Raw genomic sequence first — 12,057 nt, 5'->3', positions numbered from 1 at the left:
TTGTAAGGGAAAAATTATCATAAAACGTTTATGAATTTACTGTATCAAGCATTAGAACCAAACAAGTTTTATAGTAATATAAGAATGAACTCAAAAAGGCATATTTTTTTGGCACAACAATGTTCAGTCAAGTACACTAGAAAACCACACTTGAATGAAGAACAAATTAGAACTTTAAAAATTATTCCATTCGCAAAGATTCCGTGATTCTCTTAGCAATGCAATATGCTGTAGATTGGATAGTGATCATGGGATTGACACCAATAGCTGTTGGAAGCAAACTTGCATCACAAACAAATAGTCTTGCGGCTTCCCAACTCTGCCCCTTCTCATCAACAGCACTTCCCTCCTCAGAAACTCCCATCCTACAACTTCCCATCTGATGAGCAGAACTACATAAAGTCCATTTTTCTTGGAGTGACAATGGCCCTCCTGCTACATATATTGAGTCCAAAAACTCCTTCACATCATTCTCACTTGTTCCGCCGCACTTAATTCTTTGCCCGTTGCTTTGGTGTGTGCCTACTTCGATGGCTCCTGCTCCAATCAGAATCCTCAGTGCTTGCTTCAATCCAGCCTTGAGGTTCTCTTTATCATCCTCATCTAAGTGATATCTCACTCTTCCTTCCTTCTTAACTTCTCCTGATCCTTTGTCCTTAATAATAGTTATGAAATGAACTGTCCTTGAATATTTAAGCATTGTTTCTTTGAAACCTTGCCCAGAGACCCAAGGGAACAATGAAGCAAAAGCACCTGGCCCTAACGCAGGAGTTTCAACTATAGCTCTTACTTTGGAGTCCCCTGATAGGACCTTATGGACAGATGTGATTATTCCTCCCTCATAGCATTTTCCCTGAAGATCAGATACTGAATCCGGGAAGTAGCCCCACGCCATTAGCACCGGGTGAAGATGAAGGTTCTTGCCGATGTTCTTGTTTTTTAACCCACTAGAGATCATTAATGGGGGTGTTAAAAGAGCACCAGCTGCTGAGATTGTCACTGTGGCTTCAACTTGTACCCTCCATTTGATATGGTTTCTTAGTGATTTTGCCATCACACCTAAACACTTCTTTTTCCTCCCATATTTTCTTCCCTCGTTGTTTTGCAACACAAATCTCTCAGCTTTGCATCCTGTCAATATTACCGCACCATGATTAACAGCATCAACAAGCCATGTAGTTTGAGTCCCTTGTTTATCCCCTTGCCTGCAACCATAGTTGCAAAAGCCACAATGATGATGTTTTGATGAATTTCGCGGAACATAATCAACTTGAAGACCAAGATTCTCACAACCTTTCCGAAGGGCTTGATTCTGGAGACCTTCCATTGAACATTTATCTGTAACTCCAATTCTTTCACACACCAAATCCATGGCCGACACATATTCAGAGCCCCAAAACATTGATAACTTATGCTTCTCTGCCCATTCCTTAAGCACATATTCTGGTGTTCTTATAGATGCTGACCAATTAATGGCAGAACCACCACCTACTGTTGAACCTGCCAATATTGCCATATTGCCATCTACAGAAGCCATAGTTCCTCCAGATTCATAAAGTTCATCCATGGAAGGCCCTTCTAAAGAAGAATAATCCATAGCAGTAAAGTAGTTTCCTTTCTCAAGAACAAGCACTTTCAGGCCAGAACTTGCAAGAACAGCAGCTGCAACGCCTCCACCACAGCCGGACCCAATAACTACTGCATCACATTTGATTCTGAGGACATTGCTTTTGGCATCCGTAACAACTTTGAGACCTTTCTGAGAAAGTGATAAAGGCAGACTCGAGTTAGTTTCATACATAGCTTCCACCATTCCCTTATCAAGAGGCCTCTCCTTATTCTCAAAGCTACTTGCTTTCTTCTCTTCAGCAGATACATCATACCCAATGGCTTTCCATGTAGGGTTTTCACCATTTTCATCAACCTGTATGAAAGGCAAATTTAAAGCATAAACTAACAAACAAAAAATGTGGTTATTGTCAGACAAGTATCGAGCATGCCTTGAAATTAACAAAACATTAGGGTGCTTCATAGATTTTGTTTTCAACAAATGAGGGATTACCTGAGAGAAGAAGACCCAGACGCAGAGGACTTTGATGTAAAGAAATGCAAGTCTAATTGGTGTGAGAAACCGATGCTGGAGCCACTTTTGCACGATCTTTTCTCTTTTCTCCAAAGAGATATTTGAGAAGTTATTGATGAAAGGCCAGGTATCAGTAATACAAAGAGAACCACAGAGCAATAAAGTACCCAATCTGGTCGCTAGCATCCATAAAATCACTCTAATTAAAATTAGTGCCTCTATAATAGCTCTTTTCACTAGTATCTCTGCAACCTGTATCGATTTCAAATGTAAACAGTGATTAGGGTAAGAAGAGGGGAGACATTAACCTTTGAATGGCGGATCGATCACCAGAGCGGAAAAAGTTCGTCCGTCAGGAAAAATAGAATACCATAAAAAACAAATAGAATGTTATCTAGTTTTGATTAGGATAAAGGTTCACCGAATTTTATTTTTTAAGGCTTTGTTTGGTTCAGGAGAGGAGAGGTTAATTAAAAAAAAAAATTTTGTTTAAGGATCGCAGTACAGAATTAATTTTAAAGAGCTCCTAAAACTTTTTGAAACTTCACTGCAGGATCAAGGAAGCAAACTGATATTAATTCTACAAAGAAAATGACGTTATTGCCCCTCATAATACTTATTGCAAGGGGACATGTAAATGGACTAATTTCAGTTGTAAATAAAGATATGTATGTTGCAAATTGACTAGTTCCACTTACAAATAGGCTCTCTAACACTTGTTCACTCATGGACACTTTTTTTAGGTGAAAGAGGTGATATGTAAACGGAATAATTCTAATTGTAAATAAATATATGTATGTTGCAAATTGACTAGTTCCACTTGCAAATGGGCTCTCCCACACTTATTCACTCACGAAGACCTTCTTCAGATGAAGGAAGTGACATGTAAATGGACTAATTCCAGTTGTAAATAAATGTATGTATGTTGCAAATTGTCTAATCCCACTTGCAAATGGGCTGTCTCACACTTGTTCACTCAGACACATTATTCAGGTGAAGGAGGTGACATATAAATAGACTAATTTCAGTTGTAAATATATGTATGCATGTTACAAATTGTCTAGTCTCACTTGCAAATAGGCTCTTCTACACTTGTTCACATGAGGGGCAATAGTGTCATTTTCTTTGTGGAATTAATATCAGTTTGCCCCCTTGGTCCTGCAATGAAATTTCAAAAAGTTTTGAGGGCTCTTTGAAATTAATTTTATACTACGGTCCTTAAACGAAATTTTCCCTTAAAAAAAGAGAGAGCAAAGAAAGAGAAGTCATGGGTTTTGTTTGGTTGGATGGGAGAGAAAGGGAGGGGTAATTATAAATTAACAAATATGCCATTATCTCTATATTTAGACTACTTTTTCTTTTATTACAATATTCATATCAAAATTATTATTTCTTAATTTATTAATTTCAGAAAAAAAACCAGCTACCTCAGTTACATGTGATAAAAAAATTATAATAAAACTAAAAAAATTAGAAAATATGATAAAAAGTTTAACATTTATCTTATTGATCTTATAATTATAATGCACATGCATGTGCATTAATATATATGATATGTATATATTATATAATTATAATACACCACCCTCTATTAATGTATACTTATCATATTATATTACAAAAAAATTACTGCTATGATATAAATATGATATTATCAAATATCATTAGTGGCTAAAAAGAGAGAAGTGAGAAATGGGTTTCTAATAAGAGAGGCAAACTTAGAATATAAAAAAACTAATATGGGTAGTTTAGTCAATATTAAACATAATATTTTCCTCCCCTCCAAAAAATCTCAAATTTGGGGGGAGCAAAGGAAGGGAGGGGAGTACTAAAAGACAAATTTTTTCCCTCCCCTCCCCTCTATTTTTTCCAACCAAACACACTAATGGCATCTCCTTCCCTCCCCTCAAACCAAATAGAGCCTAAATGAACTCAACACCAGTTTTACTCATTTTTCAATCGTCTCATGTCATTGCAATTTGATTACTTTTGGGAAAAAAATCAAAATTTTTAATTTTAACTGGTGAAATTATATCAAATTTAAAAGATTATGAGTAAAATTATATAATTGAAAATAAATCAGAAGGTGGGTGCGCAAGAAATAAGATTGCCATAAATGAGATTCCTACCTTGCAGTGAGTTCAACGACCACCACTTCACCTCAGTATCCCTCAAAGAAATTATCAATGTGAATCTCATTTAAGTCTGCTAGTTAGAGATTGCTTGAAAATTACATTTATATTTATATTAGTATTACAACTATATCTTGTTAGTTTCATTAAATTCTTGAGGTAATTAAAGAGTTCCAACTACCTCAGTTGTTGTGCTTTATTGTTCATATTCAATCTCTAAGAGATTTATATTATTGTATTACTCCTCTGGTCCTATTTATAAGGTAGAGAAAGAAAGTTTTTTTGATCTTATTTATAAGTCGCTTCATTAAATTTTTATCATGAATGTATTATATTGTTCTTTATTTATTATAATGTAGATAGTTTTTTTTTTGAAAAGAGTATATATTAAATAGGGATAAAGTTGGAAAGTTGTTATATTTTAATGAAGAGTTAATACAGTTTAAGGTTTTTCATAATTTGTATAAAACATATTAGAAGTACCTTATAAATAGGATCAGATGAATATATTCAATCTATCGCTAATAATTGTGATTCTTAGAGTGGTGAGAACTTTGAGAAGAGATTGCAAACACTTGTGGTTGTGTCGAGAGGATTTCACGAATTTGAAAGAGTTGTGACATGAATTGTATTGTAGTGCCAATAACTTCATAGATTTTGGGGATATAATAAAAATCCTAAGAGGAAACCCTAGACCATCGAGCATTTAGACTGAACCAAAATTTTTGTTGTTTGATCTCTCTTTCGTACTCTCATCAGCATTAGTTATTGTATCTTACCTTGCTTTATTTTACTGTTCTATTAAAGTTCTACCCCACACAAAATTTTTTAAAACACACAATTCACGTATCTCATTTATGATTAACCATAGCCACAAAGGAATGAAAAATACTAAATATTATTAATTTATAATTACTGAAAAGATTCAATAATATATAAATAATAAATAAATAATAAAACAACTAATTATCTCAATAAGGAATAAATAATAAAATAACAAGACTCTCGCTTTTACACTTATACTTTTACGATTAGTTTTATCTTTCTTAATAAATCGGTATCCAAAGGTAAGTTTCTTTAACAATAAAAAAAATTAGTTATTTAAACTTGTATGAATGTACTTTTATTATTTTCAATTAATTGATGATAGGAAAACTACTCCATCGCTAATTTCTAATGAAAATTTTATTGCTAAAGTTAGCGACGAATTAGCCATAAAATTTCATTCGGTCATTAATCCACCGATAAATTAATTGTGGCAGAATTTTTCAGTCAAAAATTTTTGTCACTAATTTTAATTATAAAATTTTTAGTGACAGAATCATTCCGTATTTTGGTCATCACTAGTTAACGACGGAATTACTCCATCACTAATTTAGTGAATTAGTGATGGAATAATTAGCGACGAAACAAATTTTATTGTTAATGGATGGGTTCTGTTACTAATTCGTCATTAAATAAATAATTAGCGATGAAACAAATTTTGTTGTTAAATTTTGCCGTTAATCACACTTTTTTTTGGTATTGAATAGCTATTGTTATTAATCATTTGTTGCCAATATAAGAGAAAACCTTAAATATATAAGTTTAAGTTGTGACAAAAATGGCAACGATCAGAAAATAATTAACAACTATAAAAATCAGGGTAACTTGAATTTTTTTCCCAACAGTCCATTATCCCAAAAAAATACTTTTGAATTTCAAAATTTCAAATACACTTTAATAATAATTCATAATATTTGAAAAGCAAATAACAACAACAATTCACAACATTTGAAAACTAAATAACAACACATTTTTGTAATAATTCTTGATTTGGGATTTTGAAATTTTAAAAGTATTTTTTGAGATTTTCTCTTATGAATATTTAGCACTAAACGTTGAGTATTACTAAAATTCTTCCTTTGTACCCCTTTTTTAAGAAAAAAGTTGTACCAAATTTATTTTTCTGTCTTTAGACTAACACAGAACTAATAAACCAGAATATGAAAAATCAAATATATAAATGAGAAAATTTCAAAACAATATCTTTAAAATTTCAAAATCTTAAATTACGAATGATTATGAAAACGTACTTTCATTTTCTTTTTAAATGTTGTCAATTATTATTAAAGTGTAGTGAATAAGACTGATTTGAAATTTTGAAATTTCAAAGATTTTTTTTTTTTGAGATTCTCCCTTTATAAATTACAAATATAGAATAGCATCCATATTTTCATTTAAAATTATTATTCCTTTATTTACTTTCTTGCGTGTCTTTACCGCATTATCCCTCCTTTTTGGCATCTCACATGCAAGATGCGCCTTACAATATATATAAATATATATTTATATATATTATAATCAATTTATCTTTAATTTCATGAACAAATTGCCGGGTCCACAATGTAGTTGACTATTAAATGTTGACATAAATATTATTAATATCTTACTGTGTGCCATAAATAAAGACTTAATAGTTTCCAAAAGAAATAAATAGAGACTTAATAGAAAGGGCAAGGAAGGCAGGAGCAGGAAAGTTAGACGCAGAGAATAAATAACAGGAGAAGCAGCAGAAGGGACATATGGTAAGAATCATGCCACGGTTGACTTAACTAAATTCCCCCCCCCCTCTCTAATGGGGTTAAGCTGATATGAAATAAAATCCAATGAAATATTCTAAATTATGGATATTGTTTTTATATTTTAAGAGTAAACTTACATATATGAATGTCATTAATACAAAATATAAAATGCTCATAAGTCATTTAACAAACCAAAACACACAATATTTGTTATAATTATATCCATTTCATCAGTTACAAATGGAACATTTTTTTGGCCAACTATAAATATAAATGATGCATTTTATTCTTTAATTTTTAAACTCTATGTATCGCATTTGGAAAATATATTTCAACTAAATTTAAAGTAACTTTTGTAATATATAATTATATATATATTACCCTTATGTTTTTATAATACTCTTATGTTCTGTATTGTTTTGAAAATATATATTTTAGTCCAAATCATTAATATTGTTGAAGAGGATTTCAAAACTACATTATTGAGCTAAATATTATACTAGTATTATAATAAATTTTGTTTGCCAATTTAACCTTCTTCATCATCGTATTAAAGTTTTAATTTATTTGTTAGGTTGTGAAAATTTCATTGAAACAAAGACGTTTCACAAAAGGATCAAAACTACTTCATTTTATAATAATGTACAATAATTGTATATATCCTTAAAAAATATTTTTAATCAACACTTGTATTTAAAATAATAATAAACGAATAAGTTCAAATAAAGATATTATAAATTTAAAATTATTATAATAATAAAAATTTATAAATATATAATTGATTGACTTTATAATATGATTAAAATTAATCAATATATAAAAAAATTTTGAAAATATATATTAAAACTATTTTTTGACAAGTAAAAGTATTTAAATTATTAAGTAATATTTAGGTCAAGATGGGCAATTTCGTCAAAATAAAATTTTAAAATGAGATCTTGAAATTAGAAAGGCTATTTGAATAACATATATTTTGATTTTTAAGAATATATATAAGGGTTTAAAATAGAAGAAGGATTTATATAATTTAAGTTAAATAAATGAGAAGTCAATGTATTTTACTCTTATAAACTTAATAAAATTAATATATATATGTATGTGTGTAAAAGAAAGTGTAATATAACATGAATAAAGTTATTATCATCAACATGGACACTAATATCAATATCAGAATATATTAGTCTATGTAATATAATGCTAAAGGATTATGAAATGATAAACTGAAGCTAGGTAAGTATTATAAGAATCATATTTATTGATAAAATTTTTTTTAAATCCAAGACAAATCCAGCACTTTCGCCTCTTTCTTTTCTCATTTTTGTTTAAATATTACCGATCTTAATTATAAAATCTTGTTTATAAACTATAAATTACGTGCTATATTTATTTATTAACGTTCTGTTTGTCATTATTTTTTAGGGTGTGTTTGGATGAAACCAAACCATGGTTTGGAGAATAGCTTCTGGAGAATAGATTCTGAAAAAAATAGATTTTGGGAAGAATATATTTTGTGAAAAAGTGATTTTGAGAAGTGTGAGTGTTTGGATAGTTGTTATTAGAAGTACTTTTTATATATGCAAATTGGTATAAATTAATATGATAATTATAGAAAAAATATATTTTATGATATATTTTAATTTGAAGAAATAAAATTGTTAATAATATATTTTTTATTAACATATATTAATAATATATAAGATAATATAATTAATAAATAATTAATATGTATATATATATTTATAAGATATAAGATTAAATATATTTATAAAAAATATGTTTATAAGAAAAACAACAAGATACATATCTTATAAGTTCTCACACTCTCCCCCTTTTCCTCCAAAAATAAAAAATTTCTGCTTTTCTCAAAACCATGGTTTTGGAGTCAAAACCATGGTTTTGATTTTTTTAAGGGTGTTTGGCTAACATTTTTCCCAAACCATGGTTTGGGATGCTTGCCAAACACACCCTTAATCATGCTGTCATTTTTTGTGATCCAAGCAACCTCCGCCACCCAGCGGGAATTGATCTGACATTTATTAGAGAGAAGCGATGGATGGGTACAGATGAACATAGAGAGAACAGAGAAATCAACGGAGAAGGAAGCGAATCAGCGCGAGGCGCATACCTGATGAGGCACAGAGGATTGAGAAGCAGAAGATTGCCAGAAGATGTCGACGTGCTCATCAGAATCAGATTGCGGAGAGAGAGGAGGCAACACAGCCTCACATATGCTTTCAAGTGATTCCATTTCCGCCGATGACAATCCATTAGTGTCTTTGCTTGACTGGTCTCTCCTTCTTCCTCTCAGAACAAAATGACTCTCTCTCTTCATTCTCTCTCTCTCTTCTTCCTCCCTCTGCCACTACCCTTCCAAAGTCTTTTGCTTTATATTTTTAAGCACTCACCAATCTGTCCTCTTCATTAATTGACTTGGATGCACACTCCTTTGCTTTTCTTGTTTCACTGTCAAAAGCCAGGTGTGGACAGCTAATTTGCTTTCCCTTCATTAATTTTGCACTCCTTATATTGTATAATTTGTAATTTAAATTTTTACGTTTATTTCTTGAATTCTTAATACATAATATCAACATCAAATATCAGATTTTAGAACTATGTATTAACTCATTAGTCATTACCTATTAGGACACGTTTGAGAATTTGTGATAGAATACAATGGATTGGATTAACGCTACTTTCACGTAAAGTTTAGACCATTGTGACCTAAACTAAAATGATACAACAAATACACCACAAGAGAGAGAAAAGAAAGAGGAAAAAGGAGAGAAGTCTCAAGACTTAAAGATTAACCCCGTAACTAATGGAGGGAGCCCCTCTCCATATATAGAGAGAGGCAGAGGATATTTTGAGAAGCCAAATTAGAAGACAAATCCATACAAAATACATATAGATAATCCAAATTTGTATACATGAATTCTCTTATAAGATTACCAGAAAAGATTTCATAAATACCTCTTGCCATAGCTTTGACTTTGAATGAACTCAGGATCTAAGATCAAATAGTAACTATAAAATAGGAGAGAGTCAAAAGAAAGAAATGTTCATGTCTCTTTTGACGGACTAATGACACTATAACGGGCAAGACAAGTTGGGTCATAGTTTCGCATATTTAGGCCTAAGAAATATTACTTGAAGACTGATTTAGCTAGAGCTTGTTTATGTTGTTTAAGTCATTAATTTTTCTATTTAGTTTGTAATTTTCTTTTTTCAATAAGGCCATGGGCCAAGAGTTATTAATTAGTCTTTATGTGCCATTTAATCATTAATGGCATATTAAGATTTATTTATTATTGTTAAATGATTGATCTTTTAATTTAAAAGCCTATAATATTATCCTGTATATAAATCAAATTATCTTTCATGATTTATTTATTATTGTTAAATGATTGATCTTTTAATTTAAAAGCCTATAATATTATCCAGTATATAAATCAAATTATCTTTCATGATTTAAAAGCCTATATCCCTGTAATTATATTGTCTTCCATGATCTGATTTACCCAATTTTAAAATATCATTGTTAATTATTGAGTCTTATCCATTCATAAATTAGATTATTTTAAATAAGCTAATATCCTACCATATCCTTAAACATATCCTGTGCTCCTAATACCGTCCATTAATTAATTCATTATCTATTAAACCCTTTCGTAAAAATTAGATTATCTAAATTATCCAATTTAACTATCCCCAATATTTTCATTTATCATTTAACCATATCCACTATATTATGTATCCTTATCCTTTTGGAGTTTTTTAAATTGGATCAATAGTTTTTGAAGAGTGTTATAACCCATTTGGTTCATTGAAGCATAAGTAATGTAATGTAATGTAACAGGAAGGAATGTAATATAATGTAAAAGTGATTACAATAAGTTTGCTTAGTGAATCGCTATCTTTAGATTGATTTTAATAATTATAAAAATTTGAAAGACTAAAATATCCTTATGACATTTTTCTCTTACCCCTTCCCTTCCCTGATCGCATTCCTCCTTCTCCTCTTTCTTCATCGCTTGCCACCATAATCAATGCCCAAAAACATAATCAAGGCAAAATGATCTAGAAGGCTAAAGATAGAAATGGAATGATGGAATTATTGGGTGGAAGATAATAGAGGAATCAAGATTGCGGTGACAAACGAGGTGGGGGCCGCTGAACTAAATGGACATTGTCAGTCTAGTTGTCATTAATATGTTTTGTTGCCTTGTAATCCAAATAAAAAGAGACAAGTATTGCTATTACATAGTTGATTCATCATTTAATGATTTGTAAGGCCAAAAATGCTTGTTACTTAATGACCCAAACATTGCCATATCTCTTCTTTGCTGCTGCAATTTTGTCCACTTTTTTCTAGTATGTTTTTGTTCATAGTTTTTACTTGGTATTTACTGGGAATTCAGGATGAGTTTTCGAAATCTATAGGGAAGGCCCGAGTGACTCGATTCCCAAACTTAGTCATGATTGCTAAGTAGGCACTACTACTAAAAATATAATAATTGACAGTTATTTCTGCTCATATTTGATAGTTAAAAACAGTCAAGTATGCTTGCATCATATATTTGGATGGGTAATATTTGATGGTTATTAACCGTCAAATATTTTGGATAATATTTGATGGTTCTGAAATTAAAATCGTCAAGTATTGGTGACTAATTTTACAGTTACTGACTTCAATTACTTAACAGTTACTCATACAATTGTCAAGTATTCTAAAAATACTTGAAGGTTACTTATAAAACTGTCAAGTATTATGACAATACTTGATGGTTATAAAAAGAACCGTCAAGTCACTACTAGAAAAAAAGACTTCTAACATCGCAAAATAACGGTGGTTAAGCAGAAAAACGAGGTGGAAAAAAAGGCAGTGGCATTTTTGTAAATAAGTTGATAGAGTATTGATTTTCCACGGCGGTTGTTAGGAAAACCGCTGTGGAAAGTTTCAAATTAACCCTACGGCGCCTTTGTTTTCTCTCATTTCTCTTTCGTTTCATCAGTGCGCCATGGTCCCCCTCTGTCCCACCATCAACAAACTTCCATTATCGGCCATTCCCTCCACTCCCCCACTGTTTAAACTCGTCCATTTCGCTTGTGGTGTCTTGCTGCCATCCGCTGCCGTTTGAATGCCCCTCTTTTCGCATTTGAATCATCTCTACTTTGTGAGTATCCTCTTCTTTCATTCTTTTTAATTTTTCTTGGTTTGTTGAATGTTTTGACTTTTGACCATGAAAATCTGTTGTATTTCAAATGGATTTGTTAGTTT

General features: G+C 31.0%; 1 protein-coding gene across 1 annotated transcript; it reads right to left on the bottom strand.

The window, feature by feature from the left end:
- Nucleotides 1–9,216, bottom strand: LOC114718405 (long-chain-alcohol oxidase FAO1-like). The gene is made up of 3 exons (XM_028903698.1): nt 8,905–9,216; nt 2,063–2,335; nt 1–1,924 (listed from the first exon to the last, which is right to left on the bottom strand). The coding sequence occupies exons 1-3, from the start codon at nt 9,109–9,111 to the stop codon at nt 182–184; spliced, it is 2,223 nt and encodes a 740-aa protein (XP_028759531.1). The 5' UTR covers nt 9,112–9,216; the 3' UTR covers nt 1–181.
- Between the last annotated feature and the right edge of the window lie 2,841 nt (nt 9,217–12,057).

This window comes from Neltuma alba, unplaced genomic scaffold (assembly GCF_004799145.2).
Source record: "Neltuma alba isolate B1F8T4 unplaced genomic scaffold, ASM479914v2 tig00011849_pilon, whole genome shotgun sequence".
Lineage (NCBI taxonomy): Eukaryota > Viridiplantae > Streptophyta > Magnoliopsida > Fabales > Fabaceae > Neltuma > Neltuma alba.
The sequence above is the reverse complement of the archived record's forward strand: the minus strand, read 5'-3'. Positions and strand labels throughout refer to the sequence as shown.

Coding starts and splice junctions, on each gene's coding strand:
- LOC114718405 (XM_028903698.1), bottom strand. CDS start 9,111: ATGAAGAGAGAGAGTCATTTTGTTCTGAGAGGAAGAAGGAGAGACCAG. Junction 2,336..8,904: donor AATCCTCTGTGCCTCATCAG/GTATGCGCCTCG, acceptor AAATCGATACAG/GTTGCAGAGATACTAGTGAA. Junction 1,925..2,062: donor TCTGGGTCTTCTTCTCTCAG/GTAATCCCTCAT, acceptor CCTTTCATACAG/GTTGATGAAAATGGTGAAAA.